Source organism: Protopterus annectens, chromosome 13.part0, assembly GCF_019279795.1.
Source record: "Protopterus annectens isolate FY-2018-M chromosome 13.part0, PAN1.0, whole genome shotgun sequence".
In the NCBI taxonomy this organism is placed as follows: domain Eukaryota; kingdom Metazoa; phylum Chordata; order Ceratodontiformes; family Protopteridae; genus Protopterus; species Protopterus annectens.
This window is the reverse complement of record NC_056747.1, coordinates 1,033,874,139-1,033,897,381: the sequence shown is the minus strand read 5'-3', so window position 1 is coordinate 1,033,897,381 and position 23,243 is coordinate 1,033,874,139. Positions and strand designations below refer to the sequence as shown.

Sequence of the window (23,243 nt, the reverse complement as noted above, 5' to 3'; positions counted from 1 at the left end):
GAAACAGCCCAGATACTCAGAACTATTCATTAATAATTTTCTTGCTGTGTTTTCTCATGTGACTACTAATGTTCTTCGTGTTTCACTGTTGCAGTCCTCACACTTGGGTTATCTGCCTGCAGGTAGCCCTCAGTTGGCCCGAATACCAGCGACTTAGTATTTCTGTGTCGGTTGCTGTCGTTTCAGGATTGACGTCAGGTCGTCACGGGTATAAAAACAGGCAGCCAACACCATTACATCAGTCTTTCTTGCCGAGGAGCCTGAAGCAGAAGCAGTTCGCACGAGTGCCGGTCGGCCGCTACCAGAGTTTTTGTTTCCGAATTGAATCATCCTGAAGTCTTCTAAAGCTAAGTACCCCCTTTTTTCTTGCTCTAACCGATGTTAGAAAAAGTTAACAATTGTCTCGCTTGTGGAAAGGAAATACCACACCAAGATTTCCATTCTTACTGCGTCACCTGTTTAGGCCCAGACCACAAAGTACCTCGCTGTCGGTTTTGTGCTTTGTTCAACTCCCAAACTATTCATTGTCTGGCCCCTATTGTAGCTAAATACTTTCATTCTCGATCTCCATATTCCAAAATGGCTTTGGTAAGCCATCTGACTACCGATCTTCCAAAAAAACGTAAGGATAAAGACAGAGACAGACCGCACAGGTCAAAAACTGCCGACGATGCTTCAGTTAAGCTAGTCACCAGTTCGCCAGTACTCAGTGAGGAGTTTTTGCAGCCCCTGATGCCCGCATTGATGGATTCGCAGGCCACTACCGAGACCCGTTCTGAGTCCATTATGCCGCGAGACTCTTCTTTGACTAAGGAACCTGCGGATTTCTCTACCTTGGATGGGTCCGGAACCTCTGTGCAGGCGCCGGCTTCTGAAGAAGTTCTTCGCATTACCAATATTCAACACAAACCGACGACTTCTTTCGTGTCTGCACTTCTGTCTAAAACTACTGAGTTTCTAAGGCCAAGAGTACGAGCTACATCTAAAAAAATGATGACTCAAGCGCTTGCTTCCCTGCCACAATCACAAATGCTTAAAATGGCAGAAGACCTGATCATGCTGATTAGGGGAAGCCAGCCTTCCCCTGCTAAAAGAAAAAGAGACCTGTCCCCAGCAGCTTTGACTGACCAAGAGTACGATAACTCTGAGGTTTCAGAATATGAAGACATGCCTTTATCTGGCTATGAGGATTCTGATGCAGAAGAATCCATTCCTTCTGCTTCCCCTCCAGAGGATTTTTCTTTTGGTGAAACCCTACATACTTTGAGAGAACATTTCCATTGGGAATGCCAGGATTATCCTCGGTCAAAAAAGAGACTCAGGGGATTTTTAGACTTACTTACAGCACAGACCCTTAGCTATCCCTCCTGTTTTGGATGTTGTGGATGATGTCTTTATGGAATCCAGTCTAACTCCTGATACTTTACCCCCTGCTCCAAGGAAACCAGACAGGTAATAGAGTCCCTGACTCTCACAAATTTCTTTTCAAAAATCCTACTGCTGACCCAAAGGTCATCTCCCAAGGGCCTAAAGGAATAAAAGCAACTACAGCTAAGAATCCCACCCCTTCGGGCAGGGATTCCAGAGCTTTAGACAGATTGGGTAAGAAAGTATATACCTCTGCAACTCTCGCCATTAGAGCATTGAATTGTCAGTTCCACATGCTGAAATACCAGCAACATACTATATTAGCACTTTCTCTAATACTTGCTGGAAAGCACTAGGAAGCCTTAAACTCATACAAACACTGAACTCTCCTTGTTAACAAGGAGAAATTAATAGTAGACACTAAACAGCCTATAATTGCAAAGTACCTTGCTAAGGAAACAGCTCCTATACTTTACAAAGAAAAAAAAAAAAGCCCCAAACCATGCATGTCCAAGGGTCAGCTTCTGGTGATTTCTCCTGTCCACCTGGTGAATCTGGGCATACTGGGGCAATGCAGCAATTGCCTCATGTACACAGACAACCCTCTCCTCCTACCACCCAACACTACAACCTGTGAGAGATGCACTTACATAGCCAAAATGGAAGCAAAGCTCTCTCCACCCAAGATTGTGCTAAACAGTCAAGAGGAGAAGGTTAACACCCACACTACATCTCAAGCAACACATAGCCCCACCCGCACCACCAACACCCACATATAGCAACACTAAATCCACATATGCAGAGGCCCTTAACTGTAACCTGCCCAAGCAACAAAGACCTCTGAAGCTGAAACGCAAACAAACACCAGTCACAACCAATGTGTCACATAGTTCACAACACCAGTGTGCCACCCAGCAACAGCCCCTAAGGCAAGACAATGTACCTAACACTTTAGTCATAGGTGACTCTATAGTCCGACACACTGATGTCCCTCTCACCAGGTTGAATAAGGAGAAAATTACAGTCAGCTGCCTGTCGGGTGCCAGGATCCACCACATAACGCATGCACTCAAGTCACTCCACAACAAGTACAAATATGACTCTGTCATTGTCCATGTTGGAGTGAATGACTTGAGAGGTACCTCCCTGGACTACATGAAAAGAGACATGGAAGAGCTCTCGGATCATGTGGCCCAGGCAGGTATGACCCTAGCCCTGAGTAGCATCCTGCCTTCGCCCAGAATGATACCACAATATAAGGATAAAATGATTGACTTCAACAATTGGCTAAGCTTATGGTGTCATTCAAAGGGGATCCAGTATCTGTCTGCCTGGGATGACATGATTGACAGACCACGATGCTTTGCCAGAGATGGTCTGCACCTGTCGCCCTGGGATTCAGGTTACTGGCTAAGGCTCTTGCCACCCCTATAGTGCCTTTTTAGGCAAACTTCAAAGGACAAAACCACCACCGTAACAGGTACAAGCATGCAAAATCTGAAGGTAATGCTACTCAATGCTAGAAGTCTAAACCTCAAAATGCACTCTCGAGGCACTCCTAAAATGGAGAACATCGATATCTGTGCAGTAACTGAGACCTGGTTCAAGGCTCCAGAGAGCACCCCTGCAATACCAGGCTACAACTCTTACCACACTTTTCGCCACCAAACCAGGACCAAACACTAAAGGTGGAGGAGTGTCAATATTCACCAAGGATATTCACACCACCAGGCTAGTTGGCCAACACAATGTGTCTGAAATTCTCCAAGTGCAACTAACACTAGGTAAGACTGCAATCCAAATTGTAGCTTGCTACAGATCCCCCCACCATACCCCAAGATTCTCACTACACCTTTCTAAACATACTGGAAAATATTAAGATAGAACCAAACACCCTAATACTGGGTGATTTTAACTACCCTGCCAGTAACTGGGAAAACTACTCATGTCCCAACACCTTTGTGCAACGGTTCTTGGAATTCATAAATTCCAATGCCCTGGATCAACTAATCCATAGTCCCACCAGGGGCTCCAATATCCTAGACCTGGTCATTACCAACATGGGAAATCAATGCTCCATACCTATGATCACCCCCTCGTTAGTCAGGTCTGACCATAAGCTAATCACCCTTAACATCCACATCCCACCCCCACCCCCCAGTAAAGAAACCACCATAAAAACTTCTCCAAAGCCAACTTCATGCTACTCAAGTCAGAAGTGCAAACTTCATAACACCCATGCAGACGGAACTGAAAGTTCAACTGCTGAATCCTACACTAAGGCACTGTACGAGCACATCCACTCATGCATGAATCGTGCCATCCCAAATAGAACCAAAATGCTCTCATCCAAAAAAAGGAAGCCAATCTGGTGGTCCCCTGCCATAAACAAACTTTACAACAAAAGGAAGAAACTTTTGCAGAAAAGAGGAAAATCCCAGGATGCAAAAACTCCTTACTAGCCTCAGTAAGAAACTGAGATGCCTCATAAAATCCTCCAAAGCTAGTTACGAAAATAAAATTGCCAAAGATTCCAAAGACAACCACAAAGCATTCTATAACTATGTCAAGAATCTAAATGGCAATGCTCAGATCTGCTCTGAGCTAAAACAGAATGGCATTAAATATACTGATCCAAAGGATATTGCCAATATCCTGGCAGATCGATTCAGTGCCAACTTCATCCCCCTCTCACCCCTAAATGGCCCATCTCAATACCGGAAGATTGCCAAATTCCAGTAATAACGGCCACACAGGTACAAAACGCACTATCTAAAGCCAAGAATACAGCATCCATGGGACCAGATGACATCCCGGGCTGTGTACTACATGAACTACAATATGAACTGGCACCTCACATAAGTGTCATGTTTAATCATAGCCTCACCTCAGGTTTCGTGCCCACTGAGTGGCGCAGAGCTACAGTTATCCCAATCCACAAGGGGATCCACCTTGGATCCCGGAAACTACCGTCCCATCAGTCTGACCAGCCTTATCTGCAAGGCCATGGAGCGTATTATCATGGAACTTATAAACAAAGACACTGGCAACCTTCAAACACTGGACCCCACCCAGTTTGGGTTTGTGAAGGGCCGATCTTGTCTCCTGAACCTGATTGACTTCTTTGAATCAGTCTCCAGAGCCATGGACAAGGGTAAGGTGGTCCACACAGCCTATCTAGACCTTGCCAAGGCCTTTGACACCATCCCCCACTCTGGAATCATAGATAAACTTGCTAAGTTGGGCATTAATCCCTATGTCACCCAATGGGTTGCTAAATGGCTTACTGATAGAACCCACACTGTAAAAGTAGCCGACTCCAAATCCAGCTCCAGACAAGTGACAAGTGGAGTACCTCAGGGTTCAGTCCTGGGGCCACTCTTGTTTGGCATCTACTTCTCTGAAGTACAGGTCAACACTAAGGGACTCTGGCTAACAAAGTTTGCAGATGACTGCAAACTGGGAGCCATTATTGAATCCCCAAATGATGTGGATACTCTACAAAAGGGCCTTACAGAAACAGATACTTGGTGCCAGATCCATGGGCTCAAGCTCAATGCCAAGAAATGTATTGTTATCCCCTTTGGGAAAAAACATGTATCCATGAATTACCATATAGGTGGCAGTACACAAAACACAGAAAGTGTGATAAGAGACTTAGGGACACAGGTGGACAGTGGTCTCACCTTCGATAACCACATCGCCACAACAGTCAGGAAATCCTTCTATGTGGCACACCTCATCACGAAGGGCTTTTCATCCAGAAAGAAGGAGGTCATTGTCCCACTGTACTCATCCCTCATTAGACCCATTATAGAATACAACGCTTCATTTGGTATGTACCTCTCAAGACATCTGCAACAACTGGAAAGGCCTCAGAAATACCTCACTAAAAGAATCACAGGCCTAAAGCAGATGCCCTACACTGACCGCCTTAAAAAACTCCAGCTATACTCTGTCGCATATCGTCTACTCAGAGGCGATCTCTGCTTAACATACAAGGCCATGTCAAACCCAGAGCTGTTGGACATGCTACACTTAAAGAAATCCCAATCCCTCAGAGCTACATGCTCCAGGGATCTAAACCTTGTCATCACAATAAACAAAACATGCTGGAGGGATAGGTTCCTGACCCAGAGACTCTCCAGACTCTGGAATAGATTGCCCATACATGTCAAGCAGAGTGCCTCTTTGGACCTCTTCAAGAGGAACCTTGACAATTGGATGGGAGAAAGGAAATTCACCCCAGGGATCACGTCAGTTGCCCTGCTAGACAGGGGTCCAGGAAAGTAAATAATGTGGGAAGAAATAGCCAGGGAATTGTTATGGCTAGGCTTGTATAGGCCCTAGGGCTGATAGCCTAGTACCAACCTATGAACTTACGGAACTTATTAAGCAAAAATTATCTACTTTTCCTGACTGTGCAGAAAATAAAGATTTACAGGAGCTTATGCATTCTGCAAGCCAAGTTTGCAAACATGCCCTGCAATGTGGGGTTGATGCCCTAGAAGCATCTTGCAGGGCAGCGGTCACAGGTTCTATACTTAGCACGCATGCGTGGCTTAAGGAGCAGACCTTGCCAGACCACGTCAAATCAAAATTACTGGACGCTCCTTTGAACAAGGACAATCTGTTTGGCACCAAAGCAGAAGAGGTTCTAAAAATATGGAAGAAAAGGCTAAGTCTATGCAGACATTCAAAGAATTTTTGCAAGTACTGCCTCCAAGATTCAGTAGGCATTGCCCCTCGAAGCACTGGTCATTTCCAGCCCCTTCAAGGCCATCTCAAACTAGACCCAGGAGAAATGGACCCCCCCAGACTACAGTCTCAGGGTATGCAGAGATCTAAGCAATGGAGCACTTCCACTTCTAAAACAGGGAGTGCTAAGCCACTCCCTTACGGAAAGAATTCACAGTGAATTCTCAACTCTTCTCCTCACCTCTGCCCAATTGCTCATGCCTCAAGAGGAAAACTTGCCCACCATGCAAAAACTGGACCTCCATCACCAGAAATTGATGTGTCCTCAACATAGTATCCCAGGGGTACAGATATTACTTCCACACTCTGCCAACACCAAAAGGGTTCCCAGACCTTCCACCAAACCAGTGGGCAGAGACATAAAACCAAGTTCAATCCCTGCTCTCCATAAGGGCAATTCAGCCTGTTCCTACAGAACAGATAGGCCAAGGTTTTTATTTCAGACTTTTCCTGGTACCCAGAAAAGAGGGCACCTGGCACCCAATCTTAGACTTTCCATTCTAAACACATTCCTGGTGGTACCAAAATTCAAAATGCTCACACTACAGCAGCTTCTCCCTGTGCTGTCAAAAGATGCCTAGTTAGCCACCCTAGACCTAAAGGAAGCCTATCTGTGCATCCCTATCAGGGACTCATGCAGGAAATATGTATGTTTCAGGGCAGGATCTGTGCATTATCAGTATCATTATCTGCACTTCCCTGTGGCTTATCCACTGCTCCCAGAGTCTTAACAAAATGCTTGGCCCCATCCATTGCCTATTGCAGACAGAGACAGATTCAAATTTACCCTTATCTGGATGACTGCCTGATTCAGGCAGACAGGAAAATCTGTTGCAGCACCTGACATTTGTAAAGGACCTTCTAACCTCCCTGGGGTACACTATCAACGAAAAGAAATCAAAACTAGTCCCCAGTCAAAAAATTATATTCCTGGGAGCAAGCTTGGACACAGCATCCCAGATAGCATTCCTTACTCAAGAAAAACGAGCCTATCTGACAGGCTACTTCACTCAAATGACCACCAAAACCCAGCTATCCAGAAGGAAAATCCTGCAGGCTCTAGGGTTCATAGCCTCTTGCATTCTACTAATTCCATATGCCAGGCTGCATATGAGGAAACTTCACTGGTACTTAAAAAGTCTTTGGTGCTAACATGCTCAGGACCAGGAAACTATAATACCTATCATACCTTGTCTCAAGACAGAGTTTCTTTGGTAGGCAGCAGCATGCAACCACAACAAGGGATTTCCCCATGCCCCCCAGACCCAAACCACAGATGCATCAGACTATGCCTGGGGTGCACATCTGGATGGCCGGTGCATTCAGGGCCACTTGAGCTCAAACCAAATTCACCTGCACATCAACCAAAATGAGATGCTAGTTGTTCAGCACTCTGACAGCTTTCAGATCCCTACTTTCACTAGGGCCCCTTCTGATAAAAACTGACAATGCCACAGTGATGTGGTACATCAACAAGCAGGTGGTAACCCACTCTTACCCAATCTGCAGTTTAGCCATGACCCTGTGGAACACAGCCCTGGCTATGCAAATTCACCTGCAAGCTCAGTTCCTGCCAGGCAAACAAAACTCTCTGGCAGACGACTTAAGCAGAAATCTCCTAGACCCACACGAGTGGCAATTAGACCTCTACACTTTCAGCCTTATAACCCAGAAATGGGGTACCCTGAAGGTGGAACTGTTCGCCTCCCCCTACAATCACCAGCTCAGCAAATTCTGCACCAGGGTACCTCACAGCAAGGCCTAGAAAGTGGATGCCCTATCCTTCCAGTGGGTAAAACCTCTCAATCTATGCATTTCCCCCTCTGCCTCTTCTTACAAGATTGCTACTCAAGATAAAGCAGGACAAACCAAGGGCAATCCTGATTGCCCCAGACTGGCCACACCAACATTGGCACCCACTTCTGCGCAGTCTGTCACCGGTGCCATTCCTCAGATCGCAACCCTCCTCACTCAGCAGAATGGACAGATCTTGCATCCCCAACTGCAAACCCTGAACCTTGCAGCCTGGCTCATTTGTTGAACTCTCCTCCACTGGCCAGCCTAAGCAAGCAGGTGCTGGATGTCATTCATGAAGCCAGACCAACCCAGTACTAGGGAATTCTATGCTGATTAGAGGAAAAGGTATTGTTCCTGGATTCTCTCTAAAGGAGCAGATACAGCACAGCCCTCCTTACCTCTCATCTTGGACTATCTATCAGACCTACTACACAGAGGCCTATCCTTCTCTTCCATTAAGATCCATGCCTCTGCCATCTCTGCTCATTACAGCACTGAGCCACCTCTCTTCTCTCACCCTCTCATCAAACCGTTCCTGAGAGGGGCTAACAACTTTAGGCCACCAAGAAGAGCCTCCACCCCTGCTTGGGACCTTAACTTTGTGCTGGAAAAGCTCACGCTACCCCCCCCCCCCTTTGAGCCTGCAGCATCAGTAGATTTGAAATTCCTCTCTTGGAAAACAGCCTTGCTTCTGGCCATCACCTCAGCTAGAAGAGTGTCTGAGCTACAAGCACTTGTGGCTGTGGAACCCTTCATTATTTTTCATGCTGACAGGGTCTCCCTCAGGACTAACTCTTCTTTTATGCCCAAAGTGGTATTCAGTGTGGCTCTCAACCAATCTATTAATTTGCCCACCTTCTTCCCTAATCCTCAAAATAAGGGGGGAAGGATCCTGCACTCTTTAGACGTGCACAGACAGCTCAGATTCTACCTTGACAGGACTCAGCCCTTCAGGAAATATGACCAGTTACTAGTCAGCTTTGCACCAGGGACAGAGGGCAAGGCCATATCAAAACAAACCTTCTCCAAATGGATAGCACATTGTATCCATTTCTGTTACAAACACCAGGGAAACCACCCCCTCAGGGGGTCAGAATGCATTCCACTAGGGCAACTTCAACCTCTACAGACTTTCTCAGAGAAGTCCCTACCCAGGGACATTCTGGAAGCTTTTACTTGGAGTTTTGTTCACACCTTCACCAAGCATTATCACCTGCCTATCTTTTCCAAATCCAGGGCAGATTTTGCAACAGCAGTCCTGCAGGGCATTCTAGCCAGCCTCATCTCTTCTTGACTGCCTCCACCTGTTCTTCAGCTTTGGGAATCAACCCAAGTGTGATGACTGCAACAGTGAAACACAAAGAACATATTACAGTTGTGTACACTTAACATAAATGTGGATGTTCGAGTGTATTCACTGTTGCAGTCCTGGTTTCCCTCCCTCCAGCCCCCTTGTCTCTCTCTCTCTCTCTCGCTCTTACTGGGCTGTTGATATTTACTTTTTGCTGGTGGTGTTTTTTCCAACTATAACTTATCTCCTTATTTGGGGGCTCCTGACATTTGGGGCAAGAAAAACTGATGTAATGGCGTCGGCTGTCAGTTTTTATACCCCTGACAACATGACGTCAGTCCTGAAGTGACAGCAACTGACGCAGAAATACTGGAATTCGGGCTGACTGAGGGCTACCTGCAGGCAGATAACCCAAGTGTGATGACTGCAACAGTGAATACACTCGAACATCTACATTTATGGTAAGTGTACACAACTGTACTTTCTTTTTACTGTAATTTACTCCTCACTGAAAGAAATATCTGACCTTGGTTTGCTTTCTGATGGGTTTGCTACTGGACTGCAGAACATACATTTTCATTGTCAGTTATTTTGAAACAAGCACTATAGCATTTGACAAGGTTCCACCTTATAATTACTGTTCACTTTGGAAACCGTATTACTTGACTAAATAACTACAAATATTTTGACATCACAGTTGACCCCATTCTCTGTTTTTGTCCCATGCTGTTTTCATTACCAGTACAGTTCTTGATTAGCTTAAAATTACTTGTTAATACACTAACATGCTCTCCTTCAGGGCTCATAATGTGTAGCTTAGAACATTCTCATTCCCAAACTGGAATCTAATTCATCCTTTGCTTGCCTTCTTTAACTGTCATAGTACCTGCTAGCTCTTAAAGGGCACTCTAGAAAACCAGCAACTTATCAGTCTGGCATCCCCATGAACATACCACTGCATTGTTTTGTCAGTACTCTTATGCATAACTTAGTGTTGGACTTTTGTCTCCTTGCTTTACCAGTTATTCAGCTTAGGTTTCTGTCCCTCACTGACCATTGACCTTTTCACCAGCAGACATTTTCTACCCCAGTACAAATAAAAATGTGTGCTATGTCTCATTGTGTAGGCCTCCATTCATGCTATGCTCCTTAAACAGAATATTTAGTTAAATGGGCTTCAATACACTTTCTCTTAAAATAAAAATTCCATCAACATGTGCAAAACAGAAATAAAATTCTGCTGTCTACGTGGCCTTAACAAATTATTTTGGTGATTTCTGTTATGCCTGATATGGGTTGGTATAAGACTACTATCCTAAACAGTCTTTTTTTTTTTTTTTTTTTTTTTTTTTACTAAGATCATTGAGATAAACACTTTTTAATGGGCTTCAAGGTTGTGAAATATATTTATCTGATAATCTGTGTTAATATTTGGCAAGACATCTTTTCATATAAACTCTCTGCTGGTTTAGTTTGCATGAATTCATATGGTTATTTTTGACTGTTTTGCGTTTGGTGGACTGGTATAATATTTGTAAAAACTCTCTTAACTGTAGAAGACAAAGTAATGCTGTTTGTGCCTTTTTGTTTTGCTGTTGATCACCTGTTTAAAAGGAGGAGGTGTACTGGTTAGAGATTTTCTCATTGTTGTACCACTGTCCTGGAGTCACTGTGTCTGCAAACTGACATTTTGCATAACTTTGCATGTTACCCATTTGCAGTGCACGGAGTTCCATTTATATCTTTAGTATTAAATCAGATGGTGTTTATAAAGGTATGACCAGAAGTTTAATGCAAATGATAACCATGTTTGATGTGTTTTTTTTTTCAGCTAAAGCAGCATCTGTAAGAGCTTTGCTGTTTGATATTTCATTTTTGATGCTGTGTCATGTCGCCCAAACGTATGGTTCTGAGGTTAGTGCACTCATAAAAGTGTTTGAATCTGTTACTAATCTTGTGATGTGTGTTTGCAGTCATTTCTTGGGTAGTGCAGAACCTCAATATCCTATTTTTCCTTTGTTGTAGAGATACCAGCCTTCATGTAGAGCAGGGTACCAAAGCACAGAATTAACTGCCTTTATAATTTCGATGCACTGAGGCATGATATTAGCTTGTAACCTTTTCTCTTGGGATGAATCTGTGCTGAAGGGAGATTATGGGTGAAATTAAACAGTCCATATGTATTTAGGTATACTAAACAGGGTTAGTCTGTCTAGGCTTATTGCTTAATTTGGTCAGGAAAGTAGAAAATTCCCCTATTCTTCAGTCAGTAGCTGCTGAGAGTATCTGTTCTGTTCTATATTTTTGCAAACATGTTTTTTTTCCATGCACATGAGCTTGTCCACTGTTTACCTTTTTTTTAATTTTTTTTAATTTATTTTTTTTTGAGGAGAGGGGCATGTGGAAAATGGTCCCTACCAAAAAAATGGTATCCGTGACCCTGCTAAGAAGAATCTTAAAAGTCTTAATGAAAAGGAGCAAATGATTATATAGATCATGATCAATATGAAAGGAGATGTAACCTACTGAATCTGTTAGTTATTTCATAACCATCACATAATTGTGTTGGTGCCACTTGAAAATGATACATTGTACAAAGAAGACATACATCATCCTTTGCAATATGCCATCCGTTTGGAGGGAACTGTACTTGCATAACTAATTTACAGAAATTTTGTTGCTGCTATATGTTGTGTAAGGAATACAAAGTACATAAATATGCCTTTTATCGCATTTGTAATTTTATGATTCAAGGTGAATAAGGTTGCCAAGACAATACTTGTGCTCTGTCCAAAGTTTAATAACGTGTGACTAGTTCTCTGGACCTTTGTTGATGTAAAGGAAGATATTAACATGGTGCAGAGATATACTGTAAACATTGTGTGGCAAAATGCATAAAACATATCTGTAAGAAACTGCTAGTTATGAATCACTAAAAATCAGTAAAATCCATCAAGGCAACCTCAGGAACCTTCAAATACAGACAAAGAAATTTAGCATAAAAAAAGTTTTTTCACTTCATCTAGCACAGACTTCTTCAGAAAACAGGTTAAATGAAAAAAAACTGACCACAAATAAATATATATATAAAAAAATATATATATATATATATATATATATATATATATATATGCACAAAAACATATTAAATTAGCAACATCAGTTATTCAATTACCCTAAACCAATAAACTATTTAAAGTAACAAGCCAAAATAATTCAATATATAAATGTTAAAAAGTGTATATGACGTAAGAACTGCTATTTCTCAACTTTATACTTTTAACCTCCGATCTTTAAGAAAACATTTAATGTGTATTGATTCATTTAGTCCTAGAAAAGTATCGGCTCCCATTTTAGCTGCCAAAGGGTCTGCTTTGTTCCATTTGATTTCTGTAATCCTGCCATCTTAGATCTATTTGGACATGTTCAAGTGTAGTAAACATAATTTTTTTAAATCACACTTCAATTTGTGTTTGTAGTGGGCTTTGATGTTATCTTTAGTTTTAATAGAATAAAGGTGTTCTCTAACTCAGTTTTGTAAACTTCTTTCCCTCATCCCAATATAAAAACAGTCACACACAGAGCATTCTGCAGTATAAACTTTCCCCTCAGTTTTACAGTTAAAATCTCCAGTAATAGGCAAGGCCATTTCTAAATGTCTTGGATTCAAAAAAGGCCCTTCTAAAATAAACCTACAAAGAGAACAGTAATCACATGTATACATTCCCTTGGTTCTATTAGACTCTGTCCTCTGAGATAAAACTTTTGTAGTGTCATTTTGCAACATCTTCTTAGTATTGTAGTTGTTCATAGAAACAAATTTAGGGTTGTCACCAGCTACTTTAAATAAGTCAACATTGCCTTCTATAATTTTCCAATTTTTTTTGTAATGGAACAAATAACAAAATTGTCGACTGTCATGTCAAGACAACAAGCCACCAGATGTTGCATTCTTGTATAATGATCATTCTTTTTATTCAGCGATTTAGAAAGAATAGGAGGAAAATCTGTTTCTCGTAGATTTAATTTTTACTGTTCTATCTAATATATCTAATTTGTAACCTCTGTCCACAAACATAGATGTAATTCTTCTTCAAATCTGGAATCATTTGAGGTCATGCTAGAGGTCCTGATGTACTGGCCTCTAGGAGTGCCCTTTTTAATAAAAAAGGAGTGATTACTAGAAAAGTGAAGATAATTATTAGTAAAAGTTTGTTTCCTATATATCTGACTCTTAAATCTAGCACCTCCCCTATTCCAATAGATAATAACATCAAGAAAATTAACCTTGGTACCGAAATCACCCAAGGTAAACTTCAGAAACTCTGACCTTTTGTTTAGTTCATATAAAAATCTAAGTACTTTAGACCTGTCACCTTCTAGTACATAATTTATATAATCTATGTATCTATAATAAAATATTATGTTGAAAAGTTTAATTAGGAAGGTTAGGAAGGTCAGCGCAATGTGTTCCCATCACCCTGATACTAAGTTGGCATAAGCAGGGGCAGCTATGGACCCAATAGCCACTCCAACTTCTTTATAAACTCTTTTATCAGACGAAAATTACTTATTATTCAACATAATATGTAGTAATTACAAATTAGATACATTTTGTCACTGTTAAACCTTTCAATCCTAGACAGTTTTTAACATAGTCAATACCCAAATCATGGGGAATACAAGTAAAAAGTGAACAAATATAAACAGTAAAAATCAAATTATAAGCATCTTGAAATGAATATGTATTACTAAAAACTCTTAATTTCTGTAAAAGTCCCAAGAGTCTTTAATAAAAGAATTCAGTTTCTGAACAGCCGGATTTAAATTATACTCAAGAAACAAAGAGATCCCTTCAGTAATATAATTATGGGCCAGCTTGGTTGAAAGGGTGGGTAGGTGGGATTGTTGTGAACTTCGGGTATCCCAAATAAGGGTACCCAGTACTGGGATGGTCCACTTTCATAAAATTATATACATCTGTAGTAATGTATCCTTCCATTAAAAATTCATACAACAACCAATACACTTGTCTAAAACTTCTACCAACTTCCAAGGAGGAAGCTGGTACATATTCATCAGCATTGTTCAATAATTAATTCATAGAATTCACATAATCTTTCTGATACATAATCACCATTCCCCCACCCTTATCAGCCTTCATGAACATTAGATCAACCATTTTACTCAAATCAGATAAAATACAGCGTTCATTTTTTTAAATGGTAACTTCTTCTAGTAGGTTTTCTTTTAAATAAATCCCTGAGATCGTTCTCACAGGCTTTTTCGAAAAATGTCAAAGTATTGTTTAAAATGGGGTTATAAGTGTTTATTTTAAAATTACTGGTAGGAAGTTCAGCCTCATTCAAAACATATGTAAGATTCAATTTACGATTGTACATCTTCAGTTCTAAAAGCGTTCTACTTAAATTAAACCTTCTCAAAGGAATAAAATTCAGTCCCAAACTTAAAATGTTCCACTGGTCTTTGGTGAAGGATATGCCGGTCAAGTTAAATATTTTAAAGTCAGTTGTTACTAAGTCTCATTGACGATGCTTATTTTGTTCTGCCCCTTGGTTAACATCCTCAGCCCAGGTATTTTCTTCTCTCCTTTGCCAAAAAAAGAGGAAGAGAAAGAAAATGTGTCTTTGGAACATGCTCCTAAAAGAATTCCTTGTACCTTAGTCTGCTGAGGAGGATTAAATGGGAGTTCATCAAAATCACCATTATTTATAGTTTCAGTACCTGTCGGCTTGTCTTCCAGTTTTGCTGAAACACTTTCAATAAAGACATCACTTTCCTCCCTTGAACTGAAGTGAACCGAAGTGAACTTCCAAGCTCCAGTTGATAACCTCTCTCTCTGACCCTTTTCTTAAGGAGGAACTAGCATGGCCAACAGCTTGTTCTCATTTCTTGTCTTTAGGCATAAAATAAGAGTAAGCAATTTTGCCCTTATATGCTTCAATATCCTGATTTAGCTTTTTGGATTTACGAGAAACCACTATTTTTTCATAACACTCCACAGTTAAAAGCATAGTACTAAAGTCATACTTCAGACCAGGTGCTTTGGACAGTAGTTGCTGCAAAATCCGATCTACCTTATGGATCTCCTGTCAGACCTCCCCTATTTTTCTTTTATTACGTTCATTTAAAAGTTTCACTAATTCCAGTCCAGTGTTGTAAAAAAAAAAAAGTCTTTAAGGTGTTAAAAAAAGGATTCTTAAGAGTAACTCCATTCAGACATTTCAACAAGTACAGTCCCTTAGGAGTGATACGTAATTCTAAACATTTTTCAGAATACTTAGTCTCAATTACAGGAGTTTGGTACCTTATTTGGAGTTTCTCTAAATTACCTAATAAGATCTTAGCTTTTACCTTAATGTTCTCTTCCTCACTATAAGATGCAGTGGCACCAAACAGATCATAGTTGACGTTAAGAATACGGTTAACATCCTTGTAATATCACCCCTTGTTGATTTTTTGGCTTGTTACTTTAAATAGTTTATTGTTTTAGGGTAATTGAATAATGGATGTTATTTAATAGGTTTTTGTATGTGTGTGTATATATATATATATATATATATATATATATATATATGTATATTTGCAGTCATTTTCTTATATTTAGCCTGTTTTCTGAAGAAGTCTGTGATGTATTAGTTTTTTATGCCAAGTTTCTTGTCCGTATTTGAAGGTTCCTGAGCTTGCCTTGGTGGATTTTACTGATTTTTTAGTTAAATTTTTCCTCCTATTCATTTTTTGGGTGTTTTTGTAGTTTTAGTTATGAATCACTGTTGGATTTGTCTCCCCTTTATAGTAATAAATATGTTCAGTATACTCTCAAAATATATTAAATAAGTTGACAAATCCATCCGTCCACAGCCCCTTTTTTCCATTTTTGCAGATAGGGTTGGGGTATCATTTCGGCAGTGACAATCATCTAGAGCCAAGGTTTACATTGCTGAGTGGCTACCCTGCAACAACAGTTCTTCCACATCGCACAGTCACACATGCATGCACACCTATGGTGTGTCCAGTCCACCGACTGTGTGTCTTTGGAATGTGAGAAGAAAATGGAGCACCTGGAGGAAACCCAGATGGGCACAGGGAGGATATGCAGACTCTGCACAGAAGGCACCCCCAGCCGAGAAATGAACCGGGACACCTTTTGCTGTAAGGCGACAATGCTATCCCCTGTGGCACTGTGCCACCCTAATAAGTTGACAAATGACCACAAAATAATATAAACAGTGCAAAAAGTAAAACGCTGTGCAAACAGTTGTGTAACTGAAAAGACAAATTATATGCTATTCTTTGTGAAGTTTTGTCACTTTCGTTCCATGGAGCAAACTTTGTCTTATTTGTGAATGAGGTAAAACACAAAGCATAAATGTCACTTTTCATGGATGATGTTGGCTATGTCTTTTTAACAGACTTGCTGAGAGCAGCATGGAGCTCACTGAAAAGCTTATAGTCTTAATCGTTTATGCTAAACTGCTTCCTTAGAAATAGTGTGTACTTTTTTTAGTTCCCATTTCAAAATGCTATAGAAACTACACAAAGCATTTACTGCATGATGACGTTTAGTTTGCCAGGAAAGTCCATTTGGGCATTGAACCCTTTTTTAGAGGAGGTCCAGGGAGAATATCTCCATTGTTAACAATAATACATGTATACTAATATAATAATAATAATATAATAAATATAAATGCATATGTATTACTTTCCTTTACATCCCTCTTAAAGACAGTACAACTGCATTGGAAGGTATCCAACATTGGATGTCCGTAACAATTCCAAAAGAAACAAATACTACTATGTGGTGGTTATATTAATTGGTTGGACTTGACTTTTAACTCCCCTGCATCCAGCATGTATTTATACAGTTTCACACAACTAATTAATTGCCGCACACATAGCAAGACATCAAACTCCTTATTAGACTGGATCCTAGTACCAGACTTTAGTAAATTCACTGCAGGTACAATGTCAGACTCTCTCAGTGGCTGTCTCCTATCCACTTAAAAAGAATGATTATAAAACACACAAGTTCTCCAAGTTTAACCCAGAAATATTCATTGCCACCCTATCATATAATAAGAACATCCTAAAAATCCTCCCCTTAGATGCATTTGTAACAGAAAGAAGAGACTAAAAATAAATAATGCAGTCTATCTAAAAAGAATAGATTGCTAAGGCAGAATAGAGAAATGACATGGAAAGAATGGCAAAAATATAAAATGCCGCAATATCTCAAACTTCAGAATGCTCCACAACCATACTAAAAAGCAAATAAACAAAGACAAAAACTGTACTGTAACAACATTCTGAACAATAGTAAACACAGCCTTAAAAAATTGTGGTCAGCCATTAAAGAAATCCTATATCCCAGCTAAAAATTCAACCCTAACCCTTCTCCCAGTAAATCGCCACTTGAAACTGCAATAGAATTCAGCTCTTATTTCATAGGTGGTATAGCATCCTTAACCAAGGATTCCCTATCATCCAGTCCCAACCATCTCTAACAGCCACGTCACATCTGCTTTTGTTGTCAGACTTGTGCCCACATTCTATATAAAACTACTCTTCAACTCAAACCATGCTCTAGTTCAGCTGATGACCTTCCAAGTGAGTACCTTAAAATGGCAGCTAGTAGAATTGATTGTCCCTGTTTCAATAATTATAAATAGGCAAGTCCAAGAATCCCACATTCCCTCTGGTTGGAAAAAATCTCACATTATCCCTCTACACAAAGTTGTAAATTCAACAAACATCACTAAATTTAGACTATAGCATGTTATTCCCCCTCTCCAAAATACTTGAAAAATGTATTTAAAAGCAACTGGTAATCTATCTCCTTCTGGAAGAACTCCTATCCCCCACACAACATGGCTTCCATCCCTTCCATAGTACTAATACCGTACTTCTAACCATTATAGATACCGTCAGTAAAGCTAGAGATAATGGTAGAATAGTATCCAGCTTATTTTTAGACTTGCCTAAAGCCTTTGGCACATTTTGTCACAAAATACTTCTGCTTCAAATGTCCTCACTATGTCTATCTTATCTCATGCCTCTGTGGTTTCAAAAGCTGTTTGTCCTGTAGGTGTTGGTCAGTAAAATGGCATTCCACCATCTCTTCATACCTCCCAGTCACCACTGGTGAACCACAAGGCTGTATCCTTAATCCCCTCTTCTTTAACATTTTCTCCAACAGACTCCATGCATTCTCACAACAGACCTGCCTAATACAATGCACATAGGATTCCACACTCATATGCACATCAAACAACCTGGCACATCTCCAAAAAAAAATTTACCCAGGAAGCTTTAACGCCTACTAAAACCAGGCTTTGTAACTCACATCTCATGCTCAACCTCCAAAAAAAAAAAAAAAAAAGCTGCTTTTTTCTTTTTTTCCCAAAATCTCTCTATAGTGAAAAAAAATCAAAATCCTCTCTCTTAATATATAGCCATTGATGTCACCTCTTACAGCAAATTATTAGGGATGGCAGTGGATGATTATCTTAAATTCGGCCTGCATATACAAAGTTGCATTAAAAAAATACTCGCCAAAAACTAGGGATGCTTTAAAGAGCCAAAAATGTTCTCATCAACACAACTAAAACTATACTTGCCACTAATTACCTCCTTCCCTCACTATTTTGGGGTATTCCCATCCTTATTGACCTCCAGGCATCACAAAAAGCAAAATTTGGACAATGGTCTATAATAAAGTGGATACATTTGCAGCAAGTACTTGTTTCAGATCCCCCTACTGTGTAGCACTAAAAAGAATAAATTATTAAAACTACCCATTAACAAACATGTACACAGCTTCTTACCACCTGTGAAATTATCCAACAATAAATGGCATTCTGCACAACTACGTTCTCAGTCTGTCATTACAGTCCAGTGAACAAAAACTTCCCTGTCCACTATCATATCTGCTGGGCATGGTCTGTACTCATACTGTATTGCTAAGCCCTGCAACTCCTTACCTATATCCATTACATCAGTACCCTCCCTCCAGTTCTTTAAAACCATTTTGAAAGGCTTCCTAGCCAAAATTCTGCTCTCTTCTTGCGCCACCCTAGGATAAACTATATTTCAAAATAGCCACCCTAGGATAAACTATATTTCAAAATATAGGAAGTAGCCGAGATAGAAGTATTGAAGTGCTTTTCATTTGCAAAATCAGATGCAAACTTCTTCAGAATATTAAGCAACAAGTGAAAGTGGCTGATTTAAAAGTTTTAACACTGTGTCACATGACACCAAGACACCAATCCAACATGACCCTCTCTTAAACAGCATCTACATTACTAATTGACTAAAAAGTAAAAATCCAACTTCATTACAGTCTTAACTAAGAAAAAATAAAAATACATGATACATTTTACCTTAAACTGTATATAAAAAAAATTTAAGGTCTGATGGATGAGCAACGGCTATTAATAGCAATATCATAAGTTGCCTTATAGGTAACTATCCACCTTGAAACATTTTGACAAAGCATTTGTCCAGTGGAATCTAGCCACAGAATATTGCAACTTAAGCTTCTAATACAACAGGTAGAAACATATGGATAATGGGTTTAAAAGTGCATAAATTAACCCTATAAATACTACTGATTACCTACAAGAGACAAATCTAAATTAATTTATAACATCTCTGCTGTAAAAAAGGAATACTATTAAAATGAGTATAATAAATATAACTTAATTACTACACAAAGGTGAGTGTAAGAATATATAATTCATACCTAAATCAATTCAACAGGACTCTAAATATATGAAAAGTAGTACGGAAAACTAGTTCAGAATTAAATATTAAATAAATGGGTAAACAACTCATTTATTCAGTTAATGTAGGCAATCACTACCAAGTGCATACTGATGTTATAAGAATTCATCTCCTTAAACTTTTAAGTTTTAATAAGCACCTGATTGAACAGGTATCATTGATGCTTGGATAACTATAGGCATTCAAATAAATTTGCCAATACAACTCTAGCTCTTCAAGGGGTAAGGGCATAGGGCCTCCTCTAATATCTGGAGTGATTTGATCAATAACTCTATATCTAAACTTTTGCTCCTTGAACATAGAAATATGTTTTGCTAGCGCATTGTCAGTTTTAACTTTAGTAATTGCATAGGTGTTCGTAGATGTGGTCACGGAGCCTACGTTCCATTTTCCTGATATAAAATGCTGCACAGCATTGACATTTAGCTAAGTAGACAACGTACCTAGAGTTGCAGTTGAACCTCTGCTTCAAGGAATATTTAATATCATTAACCTTGAACTCCTAACCAACATCAGTAAACCTACAGAAGTTACATGATTCACACTTAAACATCCCTACGGATCTAAATGTCCTATTGGGCTGATGTTCTAATAAATTCTTATGATTCCTGCCTTTCCTGAATATAACCCTAGGGGAGTCCCCATCCTATTGAATAACATAGGGTTATTCCTAAAAAGCCCCCAGTTCTTCTTAATAATTTTCACTACTAGGTGACTCTCAAAAACTAAATGTAGTAACAAAACATAGTTGAAAGTTTACTTTTTCCTTTATTGGGTTAATTTGGTGGTCATCTGACACATCAACACATTGTTCTGGTTGATCACCAAATTCTCCATATTTCACACTCAAGATAGGTTTATAAAAACTGTTATGCCTTTTGATTCTAACTTCATCAATAAGTGAACCCACTAAGTCTTCAGGATACTCACGCCGCAAAAACATATTATCTGAAGTAGCCGGCAGCATACCAAGCTAAAGTTCCAAGCTCCTCCCCCTTACCCATACTACCCTGCAACCTCCTTCCAATCCTCAGATCTCGTTTGCCACGGCTTTGCCAAGCATGGGATTCTTCGAGCTCCAGGCGAGTGTAGCTAATTCTTATATTTTTCTAAAAATATTTGGGTAGTCTAATTGTTAGCTGTGTGTGTGTAGTACATTTCTATATATTTAGATATTCGTTTTCTTCTTAACCCATCTATCCCCCTCTTATCTTTGATCATCTCTATCCCCTAGTAGGCCCTTCTTTTCCCTTTAGTTGTGTGTGTGTGTGTGTGTGTGTGTGTGTGTGTGTGTGTGTGTGAGAGGGTATGGCTGAAAGCCAGAAAACTACATTTTCTAATTGCATTGAGTGTGGCTATAAGCTGTCGCCAGTGGATGGTCACACTCAGTGTGTTCTTTGCTTGGGGGTTCCCCACCTTTCCTCAGGCTGCCAAATCTGTGCAGCCTTTAACCCCCGGGCCTTGCGAGATAGGAAGAACAAGGTGATTCTGGCGAGTCTTCTACCCGCGGATTCAGCTTCTTCTTCCTCTTCCCCCTCAGTAGCGACAGCCATGGCTGTGGTTGCCCAACCATCTGGCCCTTCTCCCCTGTCTGGGACTCACCCTCCCACCTCGTCTCAGGGAGAGTGAGAGGCAAAAAAGGACAGAAAATGGAGAGAGAGAGAGAAGCCACAAACGGCAGGCCAAATTGGACCCCTCGGCCCCTCCTGCTAAGGTTTTCTCTTCTCCATTGAAGATTACCAAGCCTTCCTCCCCACGGCTCCGTTCCCCACGCTTCTCTCCAGAGCTGGAGGAGGAGGCCCAACCATCTTCGAGGTCGTCGCATCTGCCCTCCCGGCCAGCTTCGGCGGCCTCTTCCAGATCTACTCGTAGCCTCTCTGAGGCAGATATGGACCGGATGATGCGTCGCTTCTTGCAAACTCAGCTGCAGATGGGAGTGTTGCTGCCTCCCACCGCTTGCCCCAATAGATCCTTCTCCGATCCACTACCGGATTTCTGAGTCTTTGGATCCGAGGAGCCTCGGAGTCAGGGAGTCGGCGCCGATGGTTATTGCTACCTTGACGCTGGCCATGCCCTCAAGCTTATCGGATCCCTTTTCGGATCTGAGATCTCGGGGCCGAGAGCCGGGCATCGGATCTGAGGGGGCGAGTGTGTCTTTGGCTCCTTTGCGGTCGGAGCACGCCATCCACTCGGCTCCAACACCAATCCCTTCGTCGGATCTGAGGATGCCGGCCACCTGTCTTAGAGAGGCCGGTTCCCTATCGGCATTTGACATTGTGGAGAGGGTTCTCTCTAGAGGATTGAGACCCCTCACTCTTTCCTCAGAGTACGCCCCTGCTCCCTCGCCACTGAGTTTGTCCTCCATCATCCAGTCCCAGGGACAGCCTGTGTCATTGACGCCCCAGCCAGTTCCCCTGGAGGAACATGAATCTGTTAGTGAGCCCCCCCTTGGACAGTCCCCGCTCAGAGATTACTCACCAACGCCTTTGCAAAAGGAGGCACTTGAACTCCCCTGAGTCCCTCACCGAGGATACCGATTTAGAGGAAGGGGAAGGTTCTCCCAGGTCACCCCCGTCGACGTCTCCTTCGGAGACATTATTGAAATCCTCCACCAAAGGGGAGGGGTGGTCCACCCAAACATCTTCCTCGGATGAGTCTGTATTCCTGGAGGCGTTCAACACAGGCCCATCTACCTCTTGGGTGTGTCCCCCGCCCAACCCCCTGGTCAACCTGATTACCACCAGGGCGTGGAAGGAACCGGACACTGTAGAACCGATCCCCAGAAGACCAGACAAGATTCTGAGCCCCCCTGCAGACAAAGCTTCGTGGAGCAAGGGTACCCCTGTAGATGCCATGGTGGTGGCGGCAGCTGCCACCAAAAAGGAACTAGTTCAGGATAGTTCGTCAGTCCATTCCCCTGACAAGGAGTATTGGGCAATGGACCGTATTGGAAAGCGGATGTTTGCTTCAGCTTCCTTCTCTATTAGGGAGCTGAATTACTTGGCCCATGTAATCAGACTGCAGCATACTCTTTAACCAGGTCCAGCTGCAGTCTGATTACATTGTCCAGCTGCAGTCTGATTACTTGGCCCATGTAATCAGTCTGCAGCTGGCCCTGGTTAAAGAGTATGCCAAGTCTCCCCGAGAGTCCATGTTGGCCGATGATAAATGGACTTTCTCGGCTCATATGGCCACTCTCAAATCAGTGTCTAATACGTCTATG

At 41.2% G+C, this 23,243-nt stretch overlaps 1 protein-coding gene across 1 annotated transcript in view; it reads left to right on the top strand.

Moving 5' to 3' along the window:
• MED24 (mediator complex subunit 24) overlaps positions 1 to 23,243 on the top strand; it is a 1,193,465-nt gene that overhangs the window by 422,003 nt on the left and 748,219 nt on the right. Inside the window, exon 16 of the mRNA XM_044055033.1 lies at positions 11,046 to 11,128. Coding sequence (XP_043910968.1) covers positions 11,046 to 11,128 — 83 coding nt within the window. The remainder of the gene's footprint in view (positions 1 to 11,045; positions 11,129 to 23,243) is intronic.